This window comes from Equus caballus, chromosome 1 (assembly GCF_041296265.1).
Source record: "Equus caballus isolate H_3958 breed thoroughbred chromosome 1, TB-T2T, whole genome shotgun sequence".
Classification (NCBI taxonomy): Eukaryota; Metazoa; Chordata; class Mammalia; order Perissodactyla; family Equidae; genus Equus; species Equus caballus.
In genome coordinates this window covers 92,359,656-92,387,181 of record NC_091684.1, presented here as the reverse complement: position 1 = coordinate 92,387,181, position 27,526 = coordinate 92,359,656, and the positions used below count along the sequence as shown (strand labels likewise).

The 27,526-nt window shown below is 36.4% G+C and overlaps 1 protein-coding gene across 9 annotated transcripts in view; it reads left to right on the top strand.

Moving 5' to 3' along the window:
* Nucleotides 1-27,526, top strand: part of ZFAND4 (zinc finger AN1-type containing 4) — a 102,786-nt gene that overhangs the window by 43,788 nt on the left and 31,472 nt on the right. For 6 of the 9 annotated variants that reach the window (XR_011423857.1, XR_011423862.1, XM_014733975.3 and 3 more), the window contains 3 exons: nt 21,796-21,871; nt 22,809-22,876; nt 26,270-26,456. Coding sequence is in view for 7 of the 9 variants with exons in the window: in XM_014733975.3 (XP_014589461.2) it covers nt 21,796-21,871; nt 22,809-22,876; nt 26,270-26,456 (331 nt within the window). In the remaining 2 variants the exon portion in view is untranslated. The remainder of the gene's footprint in view (nt 1-21,795; nt 21,872-22,808; nt 22,877-26,269; nt 26,457-27,526) is intronic. The other 3 variants (XM_070229410.1, XM_070229430.1, XM_070229418.1) reach the window with 1 other exon arrangement.

Here is a 27,526-nt window from a genome sequence, read left to right as displayed (position 1 = left end):
TGTGTGTATGTGTGTTGGGGCACACCTTCAACACTCAGCCGGGCAGTTTACAACTCTCTTTTAGCCTTCACATCCTGCTTATGCAGAGCCTGAAGGTTAAACAGAGGCAAGAGCTTGGCGTATGTGTTGCCTTCTGGGATCCGAGGAGTATGCTGAAGATTTTCAAAGCACAGTATTCCCCATCCTTTCTCTCCCAGTGTTTTTGATTAATCTTTTGTTTTACCCAACTTTTTTCATTTTCTCAGGCAGCAGCAAATAAAACATTTGCCTGTGAAATTTTTCAGCAAATGCCTCTGTTGTAGTGACTTTAGTGCTGAGTAAATTCTGAGTTAGGTGAGATAAAGCAAGCCATTTGAAGGGATCTTCCAGTAAGGCACCAGAGGTCAAAACAAATAATTTTAAGTTTTTTTAAATGAGATTCTTTGTGTGCCCTGTGGTACTGGTACTGAGAACCAAGGTGTTGTTTTCAAGGCTGCTGCTGTGGCGGGGGAGTGGAGGATAGGATTAGAGTAATTTAAAATACTACAAAACTCATTGTTCTTAGCAAGATTCAGCTTTTTTTTTTTTTTTTTAATGTAAGTACTCTCTGGGTTGCTGTAGGCAGTTAGTCAGTTTCCACAGTTCTTCAAGAGTTGATTTTGACACTTTTGCCACTTTTTAGTTTCTTTCATGGGGAGTTTTACTTTTGGAATTCTTTACTTCACCATTTTTCCTGATATCCTCACCTCTGCAATTTTAAAGCTATTTCAGCTGGATAAGCATTCTAGCTTGACCTTTTTTTCCCCCAGTACATTAAATATGTTGTTCTACTGTCTTCTAGGATTGTTTCTGACGAGAAATCTGTCATACTTATTTTTCTTCCTCTTTATGTAAGATATCTTTATTTATTTATTTAGGCTTTTTTTTTTTTGTCTTTTTTCCCTTAAAGATTGGCACCTGAGCTGACAGCTGTTGCCAATCTTCCCCCCCACCCACCCCCCGCTTTAACTCCCCCAAATTTCCCTTGGTGCCTAGTTGTATCTCTTAGTTGCAGGCCCTTCTAATTGTGGCATGTGGGACGCCGCTTCAACGTGGCCTGATGAGTGGTGCCATGTCTGTGCCCAGGATCTGAACCGGTGAAACCCTGGGGCACCACAGCAGAGCACGTGAATTTAAGCATGCAGCCACAGGGCCAGCCCCTATTTAGGCTGCTTTTAAGATTTTCCCTTTATCACTCGTTTTGAGCAATGTGATTATGTTATACATATCTGTAGTTTTCTAAATGTTTCTTGTGTTGAGTATTTTTTTAAACCTTTTGGATCTGTGAGTTTTATAGTTTCCTTCAAGTTTGGAAATTTTTAAGTTATTATTTTAAAAAACATTTTTTTATTCCCTCTTCTGACTCTTTTCTTTTCCAGACTCAAGTTACTGTTATATTAGGTTGTTTGAAGTTGTCCCACAGCTCACTGATATTCTCTTCATTTTCTTCCACACTTTTTGTTATTCTGTGTTTCATTTTGCTTAAGTTTTTCTATTGCTGTGTCTTCAAGTTCACACATTTCTTTTTCTCTAAATTCAAATCTGTCATTAATTCTGTCTAGTGTATTTTTTATCCTAGAGCTGTAGTTTTCCCCTCTACAAGTTTGAATTGAGTCTGTTTTATTCTTGTCTCTACTTCACTTTTTGAAATATGAAATATGAAATAAAAATATAGTAACTTTTAATGTACTTCTGTGGTAATTCTAACATCTTTGTCAATTTTGTGTGTCTGACTGATTAATTATTGTTCTGATTAAAGATTGTATTTTTCTTTTTCTTTGCATGCCTGGAAATCTTTGACCAGATGTGAGACATTGTGAATTTTATATTTTTGAGTGCTGGATATTTTTGTATTCTACAAATCTTGAGCTTTATTTTGTGATATACTTAAGTTACTTTGAAATAGTTTGATCCTTTCTATTCTTGATTTTATGATTTCTTTTTTGTTTTAAGTGGGACTGGAGCAGTGTTCATTCTAGGTCTAGTCATTTCTCATTACTGAGGTAAGATCTTCCTGAATACACTACGCATTGCCAGATGAAATACAAGACTTTTTTCCATTCTGGCATGTTTCTAGCCCTGTGTGAGCATTGGTCAGTGTTCTCTCAGATGATTCTTTCCTGTCCTGAGGTACTTTCCTCACAAGCATATGCTGATCAGTGTTCTGCTGAATACTTGATCAGTGTTCTGCACCCCACGCAGATCTCTGTTCTACAGTTCTCTTCACTCCATGAATTCTGTCTGCCTTTGTGTCCTTGGGCTCTTAGCTCCACTTTTTCAGCTCTCTTCATCTGCCAATATTCACCTCAATTTCCCCTCCCTGTGCGTGGCTTGGAACTTCTCTCAAAACAGTAAGCTGGGGCAGTCTTAGGGCTCACTTGATTTGTTTCCCACTTTTCAGAGATCAGTTACTTTTTATTGCTTGATGTTCTCATGTCTTGATATCCATAGTTTCATGTATTTTGTCTTGTTTCTTTCATTGTTAAGGCAGGAGGATGCATCTGGTACCTGTTACTCCATCTTCACTGGAAACCAGAGTCTCTGCTATTATGCTTTTAGAGGAAGCTCTGCCTTCCCTACATCTGAGGAAGCTGTGTTGATTCTGATTGCCCGCCTTAGTTTTGCCTCACATTTCTCTGTTACATTAAAACATTTATTTTTAATTTTTCTTTCTTCTCCTCAAAGCCCCCCACTACATAGTTCTGTATTCTAATTGTGGGTCCTTCTAGTTGTGGCATGTGGGACGCCACCTCAGCATGGCCTGATGAGTGGTGCCATGTCTGCATCTGGGATCTGAACCAGTGAAACCCCAGACTGCTGAAGCAGAGTGTGCGAACCCAGCCCCTTGGTCATGGGGCTGGGCCCTCTCTGTTACATTTTGTGGGAAATGTTTATAGATTATGATCTCAAATTATGGATACTTCCTTTTGTTATTTGAGGATGGAACTTTTTTTAACATTAAAATTTTCACTGAATTTTTAGGGAAGAGAATGGAATAAAACTACTGCTCGGACAACTTTAACAGTTAGTGACTTCAGTTACTGGAAATGCTTCCTTTATCTTCTAATTCTCATGTACATCCTGGTTATCTTATGAGAATAATGTGGGTTTTTTTTTTTGATAAATTCCTTTTTTTTCAAGTTAAGGAAGTGTCTTTCTATTAGTAGTATTTGAAAACATTATTACTTTAACAACTCGCTCCAGAGTTTTTCTTTGAGGGAGAACTTTAGGAAGAATACGTGCCTTGTTTCTCAATGTATGGTCTATCTTTGAGAATGTTCCATGTGCACTTGAGAAGAATGTGCATCCTGCTGTCTTTGGATGGAGTGTTCTGTATATATCTATTAAGTCCATCTGGTCTTGCATTTTACTTAAGGCCCTTGTTTCCTTGTTGCCTTTCTGTCTGAATGATCTATCCATTGATGTAAGTAGGGTGTTGAGGTCCCCTACTATTATTGTGTTGCTGTCAGTTTCTCCCTTTGGGTCTGTTAATAGTTGGCTTTATATACTTCAGTGCTCCTGTGTTGGATGCATATATATTGATAAGTGTTATGCCCTCTTGGTGGAATATCCCTTTTATCATTATATACTGCCCCTCTTTGTCTCTCACTGTGTTTTTTTTTTATCTTGAAGTCTGCTTTGTCTGATATAAGTATGGCAACACCTGCTTTCTTTGGCTTGGCTTTTACATGGAGTGTCTTCTTCCATCCCTTCACTCTTAGCCTACGTTTGTCTTTAGAGCTGAGGTGTTCTTCCTGGAGGCAGCATATTGTTGGGTCCTGTTTTTTAACCCATCCAGCCATCCTTTGTCTTTTCATTGGAGTATTCAATCCATTTACCTTTAGAGTGATTATTGGTATATGCGGGCTTAGTATTGCCATTTTATCTCTTGTCTTCCAAATGGCCTGTATTTCCATTGTTTCTTTTCCCTTGCATTTCTGCTTGCCATTTCAGTTTGGTGGTTTTCTCAGTTTTCTCTTATATTATTTGTGTCCCTGCTCTGATTTTTTGTTTAGTGGTTACCATGAGGTTTGTTTAAAAGATCTCCTAGATGAAATAGTCTGTTTTTTGATAGCCTCTTATCTCCATTAGCCTAAGCAGGTTCCATCCTTTTCCTCTTCCCCTTCTGAGTTATTGTTGTCACAAATTGTCTTTTCTGCATTGTGAGTCTGCGACTAAATTGGAGTGTTTATAGTTATTTTTGATACTTTCCTTCCTTTTGTCTTTTATAATTGTTTACTAACCTATTCTGATACACAGCTGCAATTTTCTGATTCTATCTGTCTCTTTATCTCCTTGCTCAAAGTTTTGTAAACCTTTGCTTTTTAGTTTCAGATGGTAGGCTTCCTTTCAATGTTTCTTGTAAGGCAGGCCTGTGGCAGTGAACTCCCTGAGCTTTTGTTTTTCTGGGAAAGCTTTATTTCTCTATCATATTTGAAGGATAGTTTCACTGGAAAATATTCTTGGCTGAAAATTTTTGTCTTTCAGGATTTTGAATATATCATTCCATTCTCTTTTAGCTGGTAAGGTTTCTGCTGAGAAATTAGCTGAAAGTCTGATAGGGGTTTTCCTTTGTAGGTTGTTTTCTTCTACCTTGCTGTCCTAATATTTTTCTTTGTCACGGACTTATGCCAGTTTTACTATTATATGCCTTGGAGAAGGTCTTTTTGCATTGATGTAATTAGGAGTTCTGTTGACTTCGTGTTCTGGTAAGTCCACTTTTCCCCCTAGGTTTGGGAAATTCTTATCTATTATTCTTTGAACAAGCTCTCTGTTCCTTTCTCCCTCCCTTCTCCTTCTGGAATACCTATAATCCTTCTGTTGCTTTTCCTAATTGAGTTGGATATTTCTCAAAGAATTTCTTCATTTTTTAAAAATCTTATTTCTCTCTCCTCCTCCACCTGAAGGATTTCTATATGCCTATCCTCTAAATCACCGATTCTGTCCTCCATAATTTCAGCTCTATTTTTTATGGATTCAGATTATTTTTTATCTCATCGTGTTTTTCATGTCTAGAATTTGTTGGGTTTTTTTTTTTTCGTAATTTCAGTCTCTTTGGTGAAGTATTCCTTCTGCTCTTTAATTTTATTCCTGAGCTCATGGAACTGTCTTTCTGACTTTTCTTGTAACTTGTTGAGTTTCTTTATGACAACTATTTTGAATTCTCTGTCATTTAGAGTGTAAATTTCTGTGCTTTCAGCTTTGATTTCTGAAGGCTTGTCATTTTCCTTCTGCTCAGAAGTGTTAATGTAGTTGTTCATGGTGTTTGATGAATTGATCCTTTGCCAGTGCATTTATGGTAGGATCAGGTCACAGATTCTACCTGCCACCACTGGGGTGGGGCAGGAGCTGTGTTTTCTTGTCCTGCCCCCTCTGCTGGAATTTGTTCTGGTAGGGCTCCTCTGAGTTTGCATGTTGGCTCTAGCTACTTGGCATGTCACACATGTACAGACAGGGCCTCTGTGCTCCACTGGTGGGTTGCTTTCATGTGGGACTACTGTGCTTAGCAGGGGACTGGCCAAGCTGGTTTGCTAGATGGGAGGGGAACTTTATTTCATGTGCAGGCCAGCACTTTGCCCACAGTGGCTTGGCTGAGCTGCTGCACTTGCTGGGGGCTCCTTCCTAGGGTCTGAACTGCACCATTTGGTGGGTAGTGTTCCCACGGGCAGGGCCACCGTGGCGCAGTGGGCTCTCCCACAGGCCAGGCTACCACTCTGAAAGTGTTTTTGGCAGGCCAGGCTGCTACTGGCTCCTCTTACAGTCATGCCGGCTGCTGTTTGCAGACCCACGACCTGTATTGCTGCCCCTGGGGCAGGGGAGGCATCTGCTCACCTAGTTTCACTGCTTCCCAAGGATCCAGTCCCCCCATCTTCAGAGATGTGGCTGCGTGGATCTCTCAGATGTCCTATTTCGCTGTGTAGGGAATCCTCTCTTGGTTAATGAATGTCCATTGAGTTGTAACTTAGAGGGGAGAGACAAAGGGAACAACTCACTCTGCCGTGATGCTGATGTCTCTCTCCAAGGAATTTAATAAGGGAGCCTTGTTTACTAGAATTCACTCACATCAGTCAGTGGTGAAAAAAACAGCACATCATTTGTCCTCAGCATCCAATCATTCTTCTCTAAAGCCTGTTTCTGTTGTGGCTGTCTATGCTCCTACTCAGCTGGAACAGTGCATCTGAAGAATCAAATTCACAGGCTGTTTTCTTGGATAACTTAAACTACTCAATTTCTCACTCTGGCACGTGTGTGAGAGAGTGACTCACCCCTGAGAGTTCATTCAGACTAATATGACCAGCGTGACTTGTCATAGCAGTGAAACATCTGGCATAACTTGCTTACCCTCAGACAGGGGAGTTGCTCTCACCCTCTCCCCTCTGCACATGCTTACCTCTGAAGCCCCAGTACTGCTTAACTGATCTAATTGAAATATGATCTTCTGGTGTAGGTTATTTTTTCATTTATGACATTAAAATATGTGATTTTCTTTATGTATACACCATCCCTCTCTAGTTCATTCTCATAATCCTCTATCATCTTTTGCTTTTACTGAAGTGATTACATTCTTACAGTTTTCAAAAGTACTTTCAAGATCTTTGTTTTAAAAGTTTGTATGTAGTTATGTATGCTTATCCCATAATGTTACCTTAAGAATTAAAGTAGTAATTGACAATGTCAAGTGGAGTATGTGTACAGTCACGTGTCACTTGCCGACAGGAATATGATCTGAGAAATGCATTGTTATGTGATTTCATGTGAACATCATAGAGTGTATTTACACAAACCTAGATTAAATAGCCTACTATACACCTAGGCCATATGGTGCTAATCTTATGAGACCACCATCATATATGTAGTCTGTCATTGACCAAAATGTTGTTATCCAACAACTGTATTCAGTGTAACATGAAAGTAGGAATGGAAGTAATTTTCAATATGTTTATTTTCTCAACTTGTTTTTTTTTTAAATAAGCTTTTTTTAATTAATAAGCTTCTTTTAGTTAAACTTTGGTAGAGCAATTATAAGTTCACAAGAAAATTGAGCAACAAGTGGAGGATTCCCACGTACTCCATGTCCATCTCACCCCTACACCTAACCTCCCCACTGTCACCATCCCACATCGTCATTTGTTATAGTTGATGAACCTACGTTGACACATCACTTGCACCTAAAATCTGTAGTTCACTATAGACTTTAGGGTTCACTCTTGATGTACCTTATGTCACTTTTCAAAAATGTATAATGACATGTATCCATCTTATAGTACTGTACAAAATAGTTGCATTGCCCTAAAAATCCTTCATTGTCTGCCTACTCATCCCTTTTTCCTTCCAACCCCTGGCAACCACAATCTTTTTATTATCTATTCCAGTTTTGCCTTTTCCAGAATGTCATACAGTTGGAATCATACAGTATGTAACTTTTTCAGATTGGTTTGTCTCCTTAAAAATATGCATTTATGTTGCCTCCATGTCTTTTCATCGCTTGATAGTTCATTTTTTTATAGCACTGAATAATATTCCATTGTTTGCATGTACCACAGTTTATCTATCTATTCACCTACTGAAGGACATCTTGATTATTTCCAAGATTTGGTGATTAAGAATAAAGATATTATAAACATCTGTGTGTAAGTTTGTGTGTGGGCATAAGTTTTTAACTTTATGGGCAAATACTAAGGAGTGTGATTGCTGGATTGTACAGTAAGATTACGTTTAGTTTTGAAGAAACTGCCAAAGTGGCTATTCCACTCTGCATTCCCATCAGCAGTGAATGAGGGTTCCTATTGCTACACATCTTTGCCAGCATTTGATGATGTCCATTTTTTTTATTTTGGCCATTCTAATAGGTGTCTAGTGGTATGTCATTTTTGTTTTAATTTGCATTTCCCTAATGATGTATGATATTGAACATCTTTTCAAATGCTTCTTGTTTGTATATCTTCTTTGGTCAAGTATCTCTTCTGGTCTTTAACTCATTTTTTAATTGTGTTGTTCATTTTCTTATTGAGTTTTAAAAGTTTTTTATGTATTTTGGATAATAGTTCTTTATCAGATTTGTCTCTTGCAAATATTTTCTCCCAGTCTGTGGCCTGTCTCCTCATTCTCTTGACATTGTCTTTCGCAGAACAGAGATTTTTAATTTTAACAAAGTCCAGCTTATCAAATGTTTCTTTCGTGGATCATACTTTTGGTGTAATATCTAAAAATTCATCATCATACCCAGGGTCATCTAGGTTTTTTTGCATGTTATCGTCTAGGATTCTTATAGTCTTGATTTTACAGTTAGATCTCTGATCCATTTTGAGTTAATTTTTTGTGAAGGTTGTAAGGTCTGTGTCTAGATTCATTTTTTTTTGGCATGTGCATGTCCAGTTGTTCCACCACCATTTGTGGAAAAGACTCTTTGCTCCATTATGCTACCTTTGCTCCTTTGTCAGAGATCAGTTGACTATATTTATGTGGGTCTATTTCTAGGCCCTCTGTTCTGTTCCATTCATCTGTTTGTCTCTTCTTTCACCATTACCACGCTGTGTTGATTACTGTAACTTTATGGTAGATCTTGAAGTCGGTTGGTGTCAGTTCTCCAACCTTGTTCTTCTCCTTCTATCAATTGTCTATTCTGAGTCTTTAGCCTCTCCATATAAACTTTACAATCAATTTGTTGATATCCACAAAATAACTTGCTGAGATTTTGATGGGATTGTGTTGACTCTACAGATTGAGTTAGGAAGAACTGACATCTTGTCAATATTGAGTCTTCCCACCCATGAACATGGAATCTCTATCCATTTATGTACTACTTCTTTGATATCTTTTATCAGCATTTTATAGTTTCCCACATATAGACCTTGTATATATTTTGTTAGATATATAGCTAAGTTTTTCATTTTATTGGGTGCTAATGTAAATGGTAATGTGTTTTTAATTTCAAATTCTATTTGATCATTGCTTGTGTATAAAAAAGTGATTGACTTTAGTATATTAACCTTGTATCTTACAAGCTTGCGATAATCACTTATTAGTTCCAGTTTTTTTTGTTGATTCTTTCAGATTTTCTATACAGATAGTCATATCATCTGTAAACAAAGACAGTTTTATTTCTTCCTTTCCAATCTGTATACCTTTTACTTCTTTTTCTTGTTTTATTGCAATAACTAGGACTTCCAGTATGATATTCAAAAGCAGTGGTGAGGGGGCATCCTTGCCTTGTTCCTGATCTTAGTGGGAAAGCTTTGAATTTCAAACCATTAAGTGTGTAGGTTTTTTTGTCAAGTTGAGGAAGTTCCCCTCTATTCCTAGTTTGCTGAGAATTTTTGTTATGAATGAATGTTGGATTTTGTCAAATACTTTTTCTGCATCTATTGATATGATCATGTGATTTTTCTTTTTTAGCCTGGTGAGATGATGAATTACATTGATTTTTGAATGATCAATGAGGCTGTGTACTTGGGATATATCTAACTTGGTCATAGTATATAATTCTTTTTTACATTGTTGGATTTGATTTGTTAATATTTCATTGAGGATTTTTTTCCTCTATGTTCATGAGAGATATTGGTCTGTAGTTTTCTTGTGATGTCTTTGTTTTTGGTATTAGGGTAATGTTGGCCTCATAGAATGAGTTAGGAGGTATTCCCTCTGCTTCTGTCTTCTGGAAGCAATTGTAGAGAATTGGTATAATTTCTTTCTTAAATATTTGGTAGAATTCACCAGTGCTGAAACAATCTGGCCCCAGTGCTTTTTGTTTTAGAAGTTTATTAATTATTGATTCAATTTCTTTAATAGATAAAGACCTATTCAGATTGTCTTTTTCCTGCGTGAGTTTTGGCAGATTGTGTCTTTCAAGGAATTGGTCCATTTCATGTAGATTATCACATTTGTAGAGATTCTTTCCTAAGCCATGTCAGTTTACTAATGAGCCCATTAAAGGCATTCTTTCTTTCTGTTACACTGTTACTGATCTCTCTAGCATTTCCTCTTAATTCTTTATTAGAATTTCTGTCTCTCTGCTTACCTTGTCCATCTGTTCTTGCCTGCTGTCTCCTTTATATATTACAGCCCTTAGCATATTAATCATAGTTGTTTTACATTCCTGGTCTGATAATTCCAACTTCCCTGCCCTATATGAGTCTGGTTCTTAAGCTTTCTCTGTCTCTTCAAACACTGTTTTTTGCCTTTTAGATGCCTTCTTACTCTTTCTTGATAGCTAGACATGATGTATTTGGTAAAAGGAACTGCTGTTAATAGGCCTTTAGTAATGTGTGGTAAGGTGTGGAGAAAGGTGAGGATGGGAAAGCTTTCTACAGTCCTATGGTTAGATCTCAGTCTTCTACTGAACCTGTGCCCTGGGACTGAGAAGTTAATCAGTGCTTCTCATCCTCTCCCTCCCTACCCCCTGCCCTGTCTTAGGTGGCAAAAGATGCATAGAGTGAGCTGAAGTTGAGTATTTCCCTTACTCCAGATAGAATCCCAGAGCAGGCTGAAGATGGGTATTTCCCTTCCCTCACGTGAAAGGCTAGAGTGGACTAGAGTTAGATATTTCCTTTCCCTCAAGTCAGTTAGGCTCTGATAAAACTCTAGCAGATTAGGCTCTGGCAAAATACCTTTTTCTCTGGGCAGGCCTTGTTGAGAAGAACAGAATACTCTGGCATATTTCAAACAGGTTACTTTTCCCTCCACCTGCTGGATGCACTAGGGGATTTTTTACTCACTGTGAGAACCTGGTCAAGCTTCTGAAGGTAAAACTCACAAAGATTGGGGGACCCCATGACTGCGTCCCCTGGAGTTTTCAACTCTCAGACTGTGCTCACACAGAGCCTCCAGCAGTTCATCAATTATAGTCTACACTTGCTTACTCACTGGTTCCTAGCAGAGGTTTCTGCTCTGGTCTCTTGTGATTTTCTGTGTTCACCAGTCTGTCTCTCCAATTTTGGGAGTGGTGGTTTGCCCTGTGACCTTATTTCTTTGATGGATTCAAGAAGAGTTGTTGACTTTTTAGTTTGTTAAACTTTTTGCTTGTCAGGATGGATTGGTGACTTCCAAGCTTCCTTACACACTGGACTGGAAACCAGAAGTCTCTATTTTAACAAGATCATTCTGGCTGCTGTGCTGAGAATACTCAGTAGAGGGAGGAAGGGAAGGCAGAAGCAGAGACAGTTGCAAAATATAGGTGAGAAATGTGCTGTTTTAGACTATGGAATGGTAGTTGGAGAGATCCATAATTGTATTTGGATGTTTGGAGGGCATAGAACCAGCAAAATTTGTTGACAGGTTGAATAGTAGGGTGTAAGAGACAGAGAAGTGTTAGGGATGACTCCATGGTATTTGACCTGAGCAGCTTGGATGGATGAAGTTGCCATTAATTGAGATGGTTCAGTCTGGAGCAAAAAGAGATTTGCAGGAGCTTGATTTTGAACATGTTAATTTTGAGATGTTTAGTAGACATCCAGGGGGTATGTTGAATAGGATGGATATGCTTGCCTGGGGTTCAGGGAAGAGATCCCAGCTAGGGAGAGAAATTTGAGAGTCTTCAATATTTAGCTGGTAGGACGAGATCTCCAAGAGAGTAAGTGTTCATTGAAAAGGAGAAGAGATTCAAGGGTACTGCTCAGGGAGTTGAGGCTGAGCAGCCAAGGAGGTTGAGAGGGAGCGACCAAGGAGGTAATAACAAAACCAAGATGTGGTTTCTTGTGAATGAAATGTTTCTAGGAGGAAAGAATGATCAGCTGCCTTGATTGGCCAAGTAGGAGAAGAACTGAGAATTGACCATTGGATTGTAGCAAAGAGTTAATTAGTATCTTGTGAGGAGCTCCCTTGATATTGTGCAAACATTCTGTTTCTTCTTATCATTTTGGCCGATAATTTTAGCATCTACTGATAGTCTCACCAGCAACAGTTGTTGCTGTAGTATTTGCCTAGTGATGATTTTTCTGTTGCGTTTGTTGGTGTTCTACTGTACGGAAACACTGTCTTTTATCTGTTCTTATCTATTTATCCAATTATTTATTTATATCAGCATGGACTCGTGGATATTTATTTTATTCTATGGGTTATAATCTTACAGTTGTTATTTTATTGCTGAAATTGTCCTAGATTTGACTATCAGGAGTGCCTTCAGATTGGTTTGTATGTTGTTTTGAAATGTCCCCATAATCTTTTAGGCATGTCCTTGCCTTGCCTGGCACTAAAAGATATTGCAGGTTCATCTTGTATTTTCCCTGCCTCGATATCACCCATTTCTCTAAGGTTACTTTTATTGGAATGGTATTTAGAAACCAAGACCCAATTGTTAAGTGTGCTCATTACTATTGGGGTGTCATTGCTTCTAGGCCCTCATAATGGACAAAGATAGGAAATATGTGTATTTACTACACATGTATACACACACATTTACTATATCTATCCCAATTTATATAAAAACCATGAATTCATACTGATACCTCCAATTCCAGTTTATCACCACAGTGTTCATTCTAGCCTTTTCCCTTTCTTCATTTGTAACCTTTTTCTTTCACAATGAGAAACTTGGTTCACATTATCCATAAGGTATCTACTTATTTGCTCAAACTTACTAGACACAAAGATTAGTTTAGAATCACTAACCCATATCTCTGCAAGATACAAATTTACTAACTAGAGTATAATATTTGTGTGCGGTTTTTTTTGTCCTTAGCCTACAGTATACTGTCAAAATATTGTTTTCTAAAGTTACTTAAGTTTTTTCTTCCTCATGCCTTCATTTATAATTAGTTATATTCATTTGTTATTCTTTGTATTCTATTTTGAGGATCCTCACATACTGAATGATTTTAATTATTCATTTGGGAGGGGGATGAATTGATGTGAAGTGTCAATGTGGTTATAAGAGTTAGAACTATGCAAAATTTTCAGAAGTGTTGCTACCTCATCCCTATTGCTTGTTCCCTTTCCCACATTCTTTCCACCCTATCCCCTGTGGAGAACCAATATCATTAGTTTCTGATATATCCTCCCTGTTTTTAGATACATGTATATTTTCATATAGCCTCTTCTTTCTAAGTTGACTGGTAGCGTATTATAGACAAACCTTTGTATTTTGCTTTTTATACTAAATGTATCTTGGATATCACTCCAAGTCACTTTATAGAGGTCTTTCTCTTTCACTTTTCTTTACAGCTGTAGGGTACTCCATTGTGTGAAAATACCATAGTTTATTCAACACCTTTTCTTTGTATGGCATTTAGGTTGTTTCCAGGATTTTGCAATTTTAAATGATGCTATGGTAGATAACCTTGTGCATATATATTTTTGTATGTTGTAGGTATATCTTCAGGGTAGATTACTAAAATTGTGGTTACCAGACCAAAGGTAAGTGTATATGTAGTTTGGTTAGGTATTGTCAAATTCTTCTCTAGAATGGTTGTAACCAGTTTATATTCCCACAGCAATATATGAAATGCCGGTTTACCCACAGTCTTGCCAACAGAAAGTGTTGTCATACTTTAAAATTTTTGCCAATCTAATGTGTTGTTTTAGTTTGCTCTTCTCTAAGTTTGAGCAAATTGGAACATTTTATTCATATGTCTAAGGGCTATTTTTACATCTTTTATGGTGAATTTCTTGTTTATGTATTTTGCCTATTTTTCTATTGGGTTTTGGTCTTTGTCCCACGATTTTTAAGAGTTTGTTACATATTAGAGATATTAATCCTGTGTCTCTGGTATATGTTACATGTATTTTCTCCTGATTTGTCAGTTGTCTTTTGACTTTGTTCATAGTGGTTTCTTTCTCATGCAATTAAAACATTTTTTTTAAAAAAAAGCAAATTTATCCTTCTTTTATTGTCTCTGCATTTTGAGTCATAGTTAGAATAAGCCTTTCCTTGCACCAAAGTTAAAGAGGAATTGATCCATGTTTTCTTTTAGTACTTATATAGTTTAATTTTTTACTTTAGACCTTTCATCCATTTGGAGTTTATTCTTATGTATGGCATTAGGTATGAATCTAATTTTATCAAGCCTACTTTTATGTCTTTCAGGAGTGTTTTGTTCTTTGTAGAGGTTTGCACCTTTTTTAAGTTTATTTCTAAGTATTTAATAATCTTTAAATCTTTATTGGTATTATAAATGGAGTTTTCTCTACTGTTTTGTCCTTTAATGGTTTATTGTTTGTTTATTTGAAGGCTATTGATATTTGTATGTTGATTTTATATACTCCTAATTTACTGAATTACTATTTTTTAGTTAGTTTTCTCATAAATTCCCTAGGGTTTTTGAAATGTGTTATCTAACATATCATCTAGAATAGAGAGATTTTCACTACTGCTTAACTCTTCGGCCTCTAATTGATTTCTCTTGTTTAATTATTCCTTTGACTAATACCTCTAGTGCTGGGTTCAAGTAGCAGAGATAGTGGACATCCTTGCCTTGTTCCTGATCTTAGTGGAAATACTTCTAGCATTTCCTCATTAAATAAGATCCTGTCTTTAGGATTATTTAGTAGTATTTTAACACGTTAAGAGACTATCTCTCAATTCCAGTTTTCTTTAGTGGTTTTTTTTAAATATCATGAATGGATATTGAATTTTGTTAAAGGTTTTCTTAGCATCTATGGAAATAGATTTTTTTCTCCTTAGAGCTATTAATGTAGTAGATGATATTAATTGACCTCTTAATATTAAACCAACCTACTATCCTGAAATACATCTCATTTGGTCATAGTAAATTCTTTTCTTGATGTACTATTGAATTCTGTTTGCTAATATTTAGATTTTTATACCAATATGAACAAATGATATTGGTCTCTAGTTTTCTTCTTTTGTACTGTATTAGGGTTAGGAGCCAGTGCTATACTTGTTTCTTAAAAGAAATTAGGAAATTTTCATTCATTTTACGAAATTAGGATGTTTCCATTCACTTTCACTGTCTGGAAAAATTTGTAGATCAGAAGGTTTATTTTGTCTTTGAAAGTTTGGTGAATTGTTTTGAATCCATCTGGTCTGGTGCTCTTTATGTGGGGTGGTTCCCGAACAACATTCTCTAGTCCTTCTGTGGAAATCAGTCTCTTTAAGTTTTCTAACTTTAATGGCATCAATCTTCTTAATCTGTTGTTCCTTAGGAAATTATCTCCTTATCATTTTTTATTTCTGTATATTTGTGATTGTCTTATTTTTTTTCTTGATAAAGTTAGCTTGTAGTTTTTCTACTTTGTTAATGTTTTTGGAAAACTGGAATTGTGATTTATTAATTACTGCTGTTCTATTTTCTACCTCATTTTCTACTTTTGTCTCTATTGTATCCTTTCTTGTGCTTTCTTTTGATTTTCTTTGTTCTTTTTCTTTTGAGATGAGAATTTTATCTTCATCCTTTTGTTTATATTTATGTGATGGGTGCCGTGAATTCTGTTCTCATAACTGATTTAACTGTATTCCTTAGATCTTGTCATTGCTTTTAAAAAATTATGTCATTTTTTTAGGTCTACTTTCACCCAAGAGTTCTTTAACAGAAGGTCTTTTAATTTCTAGATGGAAGGGCCTTTCTGAGTTTTGTTTTTGTTAGTAAATTTTAGTTTTATTGCATTGCAAGCAGAGAATGTTTTTTGTAATATTTAATCTTTGTGGAAAGTACTGATGTTTTCTTTTTGACCTAATATAGGATCAGTTTTTGTATTTGTGCCACGGACACTTGAGTAGGTGTATTCTTACTATCTAGACACAATGAAGGTCTGTCTCATTGATTATGTTGTTTAGGTGTTCTGTCTTTTTATGTACTTTTCTTACTTGATCTGTCTTGTACTGAAAGGTGTTTAAAGTCTCATTATTGTTTCTCTGTCTCTTTGCGTCTTCTGTAGTTTTTGTTTAATAAGGTGGTTACTTGTGTTATTTAATACATAAAAGTATCCCTAAGGGTTACATCTTCATCATGAACTTTAGCATTAAAAAACATAACATCCCTCATTGTCACATTTGATGCTTTGGGGTATGAATTCTACTTTGTGTGGTAATCAGGATCGCCACTCTTCTTCCTTTTTGATTCTGTTAGCTTGCACTTTTGTCCATCCCTTTATTTTAGCCTTTCTGAGTCACTTATTGTAGGTGTATTTTTTGTCTACAGCAAATAGTTGAGCGTTATGTAGTGTGGCAAATTAAAAATCCTACTTTGTCACATCATTTAGCATTTCTGTATTAGCCTTCCAACCTTCATTCCTACTTTTGTTTTAGTCTTAGATAGACATTTATATATTTTTAAATGCCCACCGTTAATCTTTTTGCCAAGGTTTTTCTGGTCATATCTTGGTTTGGATGAAGCTCATCCTCTTATTAGATTCCTCAGGAGGCAATCATGGATGCAGAATTCTCTGGTAAGTTCTTGTAAGTTGAGAACTTTTTTTCTAGTTGTGGTAGGCACACTCTATACTCATTGAATAACTCCTCTTTTCTCCCTCCTTCCAGCCCCTGGCAACCACCATTCTACTTTCTAAGAGTTGAACTACTTTAGATACCTCATATAAGTGGAATCATGCAATATTTGTCTTCTTGTGATTGACTTATTTCACTTAGCGTAGTTTCTTCAAGGTTCATCCATGTTGTAGCATGTGACAGAATTTCCTTCTTTTTTAAGGCTGAATAATTTTATATGTTTATACCATATTTTCTTTATCCATTCATATGTTGATAAACATTTAGGTTGTTTCTATCTCTTGGCTTTTATGAATAATGCTGTAATGAACATGGGTGTGCAAATATCTCTTCCAGATCCTGATGTCTTTTGAATATATATCCAGAAATGGAATTGTTGGATCATGCGGTAGTTCTATTTTTAATGTTTTGAGGAGCCTCCATACTGTTTTCCATAGTGACTGCACAATTTTATTTTCCCACCAACAGTGCACATGGGTTCCAATTTCTGCCCATCCTCACCAACACTTGCTATCTTTTGAGTTTTTTTGATAGTGGACAACCTAATGGGTGTGATATTTTATTGTGGTTTTTGATTTGCATTTCCCTGATGATTAATGATGTTGACCATCTTTTCATATGCTTGTTGACCATCTGTATGTCTTCTTTGGAGAAATGTCTATTCAGGTCATTTGCTAATTTTTTTTTTTGTTGAGAAAGATTGCCCTTGAGTTAACATCTGTTGCCAATCTCCTCTTTTTGCTTGAGGAAGGTTGTCGCTGAACTAACATCTGTGGCAATCTTCCTCTATTTTGAATGTGAGATGCCACCACAGCATGGCCTGACGAGCGAGCACAGGTCCGCACCTGGCATCCAAGCCTGTGAACCCCGGGTTGCCAAAGGGGAGTGTGCACACTTACCACTATGTCACTGGGCCAGCCCCTCCTTTGCTCATTTGTAAATCAGATTATTTGTTCCTTTGTTGTTGGGTTCAGTCTAATTCTTTTGCCTTATAACTTAGTTGATTTTGTATGTGTGTGTAACTGTTGAGGATTTTGTCTTTATCATTGAAATCGAATAGATTTATTACTAGGATGTGTCTTGGGCTTAATAGTTCTTAGTTAATTTTCCCAGGTACCTAGGGGGTCCTTTCAATGTGTACATTCAGGTCTTTTTCCATTTCTGGAAGTTTCCAGGATTATAGTTCTAAATATTAGTTCTGGTCCACTGTTTGTTTTTTTTTTTTCTGGGAACTGTGATAATATGAATATCATTCCTTATTGGCCTGTCTCCCATTTCCATTACTTTCTCTTTGACCCTTCTTACTTCTTTATGTCATTTTCATTCTCCTGGGTGTTTTCCTACCTTGTCCCTTACTAAATATGTATTTGAGTCTCTTATCTCTTGGTAACTTGTAGTTTATTTTTCGTTTTTGAGGTAATTTTGTCTATTTCCTCCATATTGAGCTTTTGTGCCATTGCTAGCTTCCCTCTCTGTCTTCTCTGAATTTTTTCTCAGTCAACCCTGCAGAGGTGGGAATATGAGACTGCCCACTGGGATTGGGTGATTGCCCCTTTTTTATTCCCAGTTATTTTGAAGTTTGGACATTCTCTGTCTTCAGTTTATGAGGGCTGAGGATGTGGTTTCTGTGTAGATTAATTTCCCTTCTAGTTCTGGAGGAATATTGGGAGATGGGAGCTATGGTTCACCATTGTCTTTAATTATCCATTTTAATTTAAAAAATTTTTTTTAATAATTAATAAACTTTATCCAGTTCTAAAGTTTCCATTACAGAATAATACTAATCCTGTTGATTCTGGTTTATTTTCTAAATGCAGATATGATCATTTTCTCAAAACGCACATATTTGCATGAAAATTCTAACAAAGACCAAAGAAACATGTTTGAGTCATTATTACGGTTAGATCAGGTCATGAGGCTGGAACTGCCTTGATGGGATTAGTGCCCTTATGAGAAGGGACACCAGAGAACTCCCCCTCTCTCTGTGCACACGCACAAAGAAGAAGTCATGTGAGCACACAGGAAAATGCTGGCTGCCCACAAGCCAAGATGAGGCTTCAGAGTGAAACCGACTTTGCTGGAACCTTGATCTTGGACTTCCCAGCCCCCAGAACTGTGAAAAATAAATTTCTTTTGTTTAAGTCATCCAGTCTGTGGTATTATTTGGTGTGAGCAGATGAATACACACACACACACACAAGTATATATTCGCAAATACACTCGCATTCATATATCACTTATCACAACTTCGTTTATAATAGTGAAAAGTTGGATAGATGAAGATATGTCTTAGGTGACTGGGTAAATAAATTATGACAGAAACATATATTAGAGTACCATCCAGTCGCTAAACATAATGTATATTCTTATTTATTGATATAAAAAAATGAGCAGTTTATAAAACAGCTCACAAAGTATGACCCCATTTTATTAAAGAAATTAATTTTAAAAGGAAGTATATCTAAAATGTTAAGAATAGATTCTGCTGGCTTTAGGATTACATGTAGTTTTTATTTTCTTTTATATATTTCTGTGTTTTCTGTTTTTCACAGTGACTATTATTTTTATAAAAAACAAATATTTTAATTTGTAAAAAGTTTGAAAGCACTGAATAGAAAATTTGTATATATAATCTATTTTTTTGGACGATATGTTTGTTTTATAGGAATTAATTTTTCTGGATTTAGTTGTACAAGAAATAAGTGTTGAGGTTTAAAGACAAATGGCCACCCTTAAATAGGGTTGCCAGGTTCTTACTTGCTAACTTTGGCAACCTTATCTTAAAGCAAAGTTGGTTTGCATTATATATTTGAGATTATAAAAGTATGCATGGTAGAAAACCTAGTCTTTTTTAATGCACAAGAGAGGACGGTAAGACTCCGAGAGGTTGATGACCTCCTTAAAGTCATCTAGCAACTTAGGTAGCCATCAGGACCATGGCTCAGTCTTAATGCTTCTTGCCACCCTGTCTTGCCTGGCAACCTTCTATTTTTTTTTTGCCTGCTAAATGATGGCTAACTTCATTAAAAGTGATTACAAGAGTTGTGGCTAAGCAGTGGTGTTACTGTCTTCAGTCCAGTTCTAAAATTTGCATTATAGAATAATGCTGTACAGTGTTGGTTGAATGTACACATGGTATTACCTGCCCAAATTGCTTTATCTAGTTATGCTAATGGAATCCTATAATTTTTTTTCTTTTTTGTGTGAGGAAGATTGGCCCTGAGCTAATATCTGTGCCAATCTTCCTCTATTTTATGTGGGATGGCACCAGCATGGCTTGACGAGCAGGTGCTAGGGCCGTGCCCAGGATCTGAACCTGCAAACCCCAGGCTGCTGAAGTGGAGCACATGAACTTTACCGCTGTGCCACCAGCTGGCCCCAGAATCCTATAATTTTGGTTGAAAAGATGACCTAGGCACATCTCAGTATTTTTTTAAATGTTAAAATACTTTTAACATGTAATAATTTCTAGCTTGAAAACCTTTCCTTACTGGCGTTCTTTTTTAGCTGGAAGCAAAAGAAGAGAGTTTTTCCATTCAGGAGATATATGGTCGATATACGTATCTACCCCCTTGCCCCTGGTCCTCGCTGAATGCCTGTGGGCTGTATTCCATGATGATCTTTTGGAGCATTTGTTGAACATTTAGTAGACATTCAGGTCTACTAACAGGCAACACTACTGAAACATATCCCCCAGATAGCTACTTGTGCTTTATGGAGGCTGATTTTCTAGAGACTGATTAGCGTAAAGGTTGAGAGTGCAGTCTCTGCAGTGAACCTGCTGAGGCTTCACATCTCCAATCCGCATGCTCTCTGTGTGTCACTGAATCTCTCAGTATTTCAGTTTTATTACCTGTGAAATGAGCATAATATTGATGCCCACTTCACGAGATTGTTGTTGTAGTTGAATTATGATAACACAGGTCAAACACTTACAGCAATGCGTGGCTTATAATAATAAATGCTAACACATACACCACCTACTGTTATTATTCTAGTCAACTTATTTTGTAGTGTCATAAGCAAAAGTAATTTCAGAAGGCAGTATGTAAGATATTTGAAAAATGTTTTCATCAATATCAGTGTCCGTTAAATGTTCTGTTGAGTAGATAATGGTCATTCTCTGGCTAGTATAGTCCAGACTTTCTTGGGACATTCAAATGTGCAATTTGCAAAAGAAAAAAGAAGTTAATTATGCTGGAGTATGGAATTCTACCTTATATTCCTTTAACATCTCAGAAATGTAAAGAAAGTGTGTTGTAGACCATAATTTTCTGCCTTAGAAAATTGTCCATAGTATCCTTTTTTTTCAAGATTGACTTATTCTGTAGTTAGTGTCCCGGCTCTACAAAAAAGCATGTTAATATACAATAATGAACTATAATTACATACAGACACTGAAATTGAGGGAATTTTCTAATGTATTAATGTTTTTTAATTGGAAATTATATTTTCTGCCCTTTTTCAAGATTATTGGCCTTTCCATTCAGAAGAGAGATGAAAGATGCCGTCTTAATCACTAAATAAACTCACATATAAATAATCATTATTCCAAGTGGGCATGTCACTCAGGGAACAAATTTTTAGAATATAAGCCCCTCAGGACAGTAAACTAAATTAAATCTTTCGTATTTTTTAATTTAGATATAATTGACCTATTAGTTTCAGATGTACAACATAATGATTTGATATTTGCATATATTGTGAAATGATCCCAGTAAGTCTAGTTAACATCCATCATCATACATAGTTACAAAATTCTTTTTTCTTGTGATGAAAATTTTTAAGTTCTACTCTCTTAGCAACTTTCAGATACACAACACAGTATTATTAACTAGAGTCCCCATGTTGTACATTACACCCCCATGACTTATTTTATGTCTGGGAGTTTGTACATTTTAAACCCCCTCCCACCTCACACCCCTCTCTCCCATAATATACTTTTAACCCTGAATATAACTGAATGAGGACTACTTTGCAGCATTTAGAACTGTCTTCTAGGCCTTAAATCTTAAACTCTTCAGGGCTGTTTTCATGATATCTTGTTTTTTAATGGGTTCCCTAATGTCATACTTTGTTTCAAGGCCAGAGAGGGTTTTTTTGCTGAAGAAGATTTTCTCTGAGCTAACATACTGGTTTCTTTAAAGCAAGTAGATTGGACTACATATGCTTTTAGCCATGCCTTTTACCTATGATTCTGTAAACTTTAATAATGAAAAGATAAATAATGAAAAGGTAAATTTAAGCACCCAGCACTCAGTTTAGAAGTGTGTTTAATTTATTGTTATTAGTTCTTTAATAAAATAGCTTTGTATCATACTCTTTCGAAGGTTCTTGTTGAGTTTTTAACTATTTTTTTTTTATAACCTTCCCCTAAGGTATTCCCATCTGTCAGCAGCACTTAATTTGGAATAACATGGAACTTGAAGATGAATATTGCTTGAATGATTACAAGTGAGTATAATTGCTTATTAGCTGTTTTATAGATGCTCAGTATTACGACTCCATAAGATAGTGTTTTTCTTCTGAATCCTTAGATCGTGTCTCTTCTTCTTCTGAATAGTTCTGATCCCTGGATTTCAGTGTAAAACCCAAACTTCGAGATGTGTTGGCTCAGTACCCCATACTGCTTGGTCTTTGTCCTCCAATTCTTTGTTCTACCTTTTCATTATTCATGCCCAGCTATTTATCCCCTGCCTTTTTAGATCTTCCTCTTCTGATCTTGCCTTCCTTACTCCTTTTTTTGAATATTGACCCATTTTCACCTGGCTACATTCCTTTTCTTTGCATTTTCACAGGAGTTTTGGGTGAGACAGTATTGTTCTTCACCAAGCCTTTCATTTTTCATTCAGCCCTTCTTCTGTTACTAAGTGACTCTGTGAGCACCGGTCATAGCAGATACAGTGTCTGACCCTTTGTCTTTCTCCCTTCTTTCACGTAATTTGTTACTCTTAAAGAACAAAAGGGTCAGAGGCAATGTGGAATAGCTGGAAGAGCACTGGGAATCAGGAGACCTTGTGGAGTTGCTACTTTTCTGTTTTGTTAAATAGATCTGCTATTTTCCAACACTGTGGGTCTTGGACAAGCTTCTCTTGTTCTTAGGGCCTCTTGTTCCTTACATGTGAAATGAAAAGGCTAGACCTCTCCGAGGTCCTTTGCAGTACTTTTATTCTGAGATTTCATGTCATATTAAGGATTATGAAAACTTCTTTACTCTCATTATTTATACATGTAAATAAGTTAATATTTATATTTATGCACATTGCTGTATCTTTTTTTGTATTTCAGAGGGTAGGCACTATGCTTGATAAACCAGCACATAATTATGTATATATTTAACACTGAATGCATTTTGATGATTGTGGTTTATTTTTGTGTTAACTATCCACAGCATTTCAGAAGGTTGTACCTTGAAGCTGGTATTGGCTATGCGTGGCGGACCTATAAATACTAGAAGAGGTAGGCATATGTTAAAATTATGTATATTAAAGCAATTTGACAATAATAATTGGCCCAAGCCAGTTGGTGTTTTTATAGCTTCAAGTTTTAGCCAGGTTCTCTTTCTGCTATTAGCTCTTGGAAGAACCACATTTGTTTCTCTAGGCATTGTTCTTTAAAGCCTGAATGCACAGAGGCAGGAAGTCATATTCCAGAAAATCTCTTGATTCCTGATTCAATTCAGGGAGATTTAAAAATAAACCTCACCAGTATAGGGAATGAAAATGGGATAGCATAGTATGAATATTATGTTGTTATCATTTTGTGTAGGTTCATACCAGTCTTGTTGCTTTTTTTTTATCCACTGAGTCTTCATCTCCTGGGGCAATGATGCTTACAGAAAATCCCAAAGATGCCTGTTAGCCTGGTTTGTGATGCATTTGAGTTTCATGGATATTATCATTGCCCTGTTGAACCCTTTTTCAGGATGTGAATGGTCTCTGGAAGTCTGTTCATTCATTCAGCAAATACATTTTGAGCATTTACTAGATGTTCAGTGCAGTGTTCCATGGGAGAAGTCGTCCCTGCTTCATGATAGTGCCCACAGTAAACATTAGAGAATCGACATCATTTCAAGTAGTCATAAGTGCTATGGGGGAAATAGGGTAGTGTGAGAGTCTAGAAGTAGGGTACTGGGAGGACAGGTGTGGAAGGGCCCTCGGAGAAGAGGATGTGAGCAAAGACTAATTAGCAAGAAAGCTCTAAGCATGGGAGAACTGGTTGTGTTCACACTGGTCCCTGATTCAGGTATGTCACATGAATCCCCACCAAGGAGAGGCATCCTGAGACTGCTCAGAGCAGTCCTGCTCTGTGGGCCTCATTTTGGGGAAGGCCTTAAAAATTGTTTGATCCTCCACTAACCTCTAAACTGAAGCTTAAGTATTAATTCCTCTGCTGGCTTACTTCCACAAGTCAGATTTTTATCTCTATGCTTCATAATTTTGGTTAGAACATAGGGTTATTACTCTCTTTTTCCTAGCAACTTGAAGAGGAGTTCGTGAGATAGGTTACTTGGCTGTTGCACTGTTTTGAATAGGTTAAAAAAACAAAGATAATGTTAGAACTGATTAACTAGCACTCCTCATATCAGGGACTTGCTGTTAATTGTCACTTATGTGACATAAGGTGATGTTTACAGTACTGGTTCTAATGGTAGTGCAAGGACCCTAAAGTGTTTACTGAGTCATTATAGTAAGATGGAGTTATATAGTGTTTAATGACATGTGAATTCCCTTGTATTATATTTTTGAAAGTTGGTTATTTTGTGTATAGTATTATCCTTAAACCAGGGCATTTAATCAGAACACCTACTTTTCTTACTAGGACTCAAATTATTTTATATTTATGAGGAGGAGTATAAGTGTTACAGATTCTGAGTTAAAAATATATGGGTTTCTTTTTACTTTTTTAAAAAAATGAAAATGCAGGGCATCCTTATGTTTTGGTAGTTGAAGCTGTGTAATGCTTTTCTTTCCCTACAACTTCCTGTGCCTTGTTTGTGAATTGAAAAATCCATGTCTAGAACTTGTCTGTTTTTTGATATTTTAAATTGAGTTTTTAATAATTTTGCTTGTTTTAAATCAACGTCTTTAAAATTGAAAGTTTACTGTTGTCTGCCTTACATCATTGAAAACTTTGTGGAAAAGAAAAACCGTACCCAGATCTAGAACTTTTCCATATTGTATTTGAGAAACCATATTTATTTAGTTGTACTTGAAAATTATGATTTAGAAAGTGCCTTTATCATGTGAGTTCCAGCAATATTTAGCTTTTAAAATTATTTATGAATGAACCAGTATCAAAACAGCAAAGAAAATACTTTCTAAAACTAACTTTATCCTAAACTATATATAAAATGTTTTATACCTGAAGAAATCTAAATGATTTTTCTGTTAGGAGAAAGTGTGTACCTGCACACACACATGTGCATATATGTCTTCTGTCCCAGTGGCTCCGTAAGTAAGGTCTGCTTTGTTGGTTTAAGCAAGTCTTTCATGTGGCTTTAGTAATGGCAGTAGCATAGTTTTTATTTCTTATTAATGTAATGTGGAAAGTGTAGCATTAACTTAAAAATGGCAAGAATTTGTTTTAAAAATGTCTTTTAATATTTACATATCTTATGCCTATGAAAGAGTCGATCAAAACATCCAAATATTTTTATAAATTAAACTAAATCTTATAATTTCTAAAGTTTTTGTGTTTTAGTAGTGGTGAAATTGAGTTTAGGATATGGGAACATTTTTGATGTTTTTACTTTGTTACTTTCAGAGTTTCGTATTTCTTATTGCTATGACTTTTTACAGGGTAGTACAGCACTGGATTCTGTTAACATATAAGCTACTTGAATGACAGGTATGGAGTTTGAGAAATTGTTGCCTCTTTTAGGAAAGAGCGACTGTTTCTGCAGCTTGACATGAGAATGTCTTTGGGAGCAAACGTTTTTTTCCCTTGTAACCATTATTTGGACTCCCAAATCTTGGGTTCAGGGGCGTTTAGAACATTCACCCTATGAGTCGGCAATCTCTTGAGGCCCATTTCCACCACAGGAGCAGAATCTGTGGCTGCTGTGGACAAGAGTGGGTTGTAATGATGGCTGCAATATTATTCAAACTTGAAGACAACTCCAGGCAGCTAGAGCCTACCACTACTGGGGGCTTTGCCCTGGTCCTTGTGCTCTGACTGGACGCGTGGATACATACCAGGACAGTTGGGATCCTGGGAGGATGCTTTCAAGAAACAACATGCTAACCACGGCACACATTGCAGTTTGAGTACACTAAGTGGCCCCTTTGTGTTCTGAGTTATTGTGTACTTTTACTACCTAACTTCACATCAAGAAACAGCTCCAAGAAGAATTGACCTTTATATAAAACCAGAAAGACAAAGAGGAATTCACTTGCTTCTAATTTCTAACGTGTCTCCCAATTATGTGTGTGTGTGTTTATTGTTTAATCTAAAGTAAGTGGCATTTATAGTGCTTTTTAATTATTGATTCTTGGAACCAGTATTGGAAAATATAGGAAGCAGAAGGTGTAAAGTGAAAATAATCATAGATGATTATGTCACAGAATCCACAAATAGACTAGTGGCACAGGAGAAACCTCATATATTTGGTTAAGCCCTGTCTTTGCACATAACATCATAATAATGCATTTTATTTCTTTCATATTAATACAACATAGAGAATGCTGTATTAACTATAAAAAGACCAGAAACTTATTTGAAGAATATCATGTATGTATTGTATGCACAGGGTGGTTGTTCAAATTCAGCACATTATGTTCTGTCACTGTACCAGTATGCATAAAACGTGATATAAATTGAAAGCTTGTTTATCAATTTTTCCATTTGTAGTTCCTATGGAAGATCCACTTAGGGAGATGGCTGAGTACATGGATTCCAGTCGAGATGAGGTCTGGGAGAAGACCTCCTGCAACAAAAAAGTTACATTTTTGGTATACCGAGAAGGAGATCAATTGAATTTCTTTCGTGTAGTAGATAGGGGAGATGGCACTTTAACACCATTATCTGAATCTTTAAGGTAAATAGGTTTTCATTTGCATGTCTCACTTAGAAAAGGAGAACGTTGTATGATACATTCCATAAACCTTATGCTTACGTTATGTTGTCAAAATAATCTTACTATATTCACAAGACTGACTAAATTTCTTGCATTTCCCCCATGCCCCTTGCCCCAGGTATGTAATTTTGAAATTTTCCTTCATATGGTTGATACTTAGTAATTTCTAAAACTGAAATTTCTTATGGAGTAGGGAGTCTTATTGTAATAGTGTGTTATTTTATAACCTTGGCGTAATAGAAAGTGTTAAACCTAAAATTGCTATCTTTTTTCAAAATTTAACTCGGCTCCTTAAAAGTAGATAAATCTCTTTACTTTTCTAGTCTTGTTTTCCTACTCTCTAAAAGGGGAAGGAGTTGTTATATTGCTTCTAAAATCTGAGGGAAACAACTTCAAGGGACTTAGCTAGGCCGTAGAACAATTAAGGAATTAGAGAAGGTCCCCCTTACTATGATTCTGTATCTCCTTTCCCTTTAAGTCACTAAACATTTACTGGACATTTATAGACAGTCCCTGCACCAGGCACTGAGTTATAAAGATAATCATCCCTTCATTCGTGGAGCATGCAATCTGCTAAAATAGTGTCTGTGATATAATGTCGGCAGTTGTTATAAAGAGATAGCAACATCTCTGGAAAACCAGATGAGAGGGCCTTCATTTTGCCTGAAAGGTGAGGAGTTAGGGACAACCTCTGAGAATTAGCAACCTTAAAAGAAGAGTAAGAGTTTGCCAAGCAGACAAAGGAAGGAAAGATATTACAGATAACTAAATTTAATCCCACAATAGAAAAAGCTAGTGGCAAAACCATTCAGAGAAAAAATAACTTAGAGTCTGGAGAACAGTTTCTGTGTGTCAGGAACAGTGTAGCTGGATGCTCTGCTCGTCCCACAAAGCTGCACTCAAGGTTTTGGCAAAGGTGCACTCCTATCTGGAGGCCTAACTGAGGAAGAGAATCTACTTTCAAGCTCATTCACGTTGTTGGCATAATTCATTTCCTGGCGGTTGTATGACTGAGAGCCCTGATTTTTTGC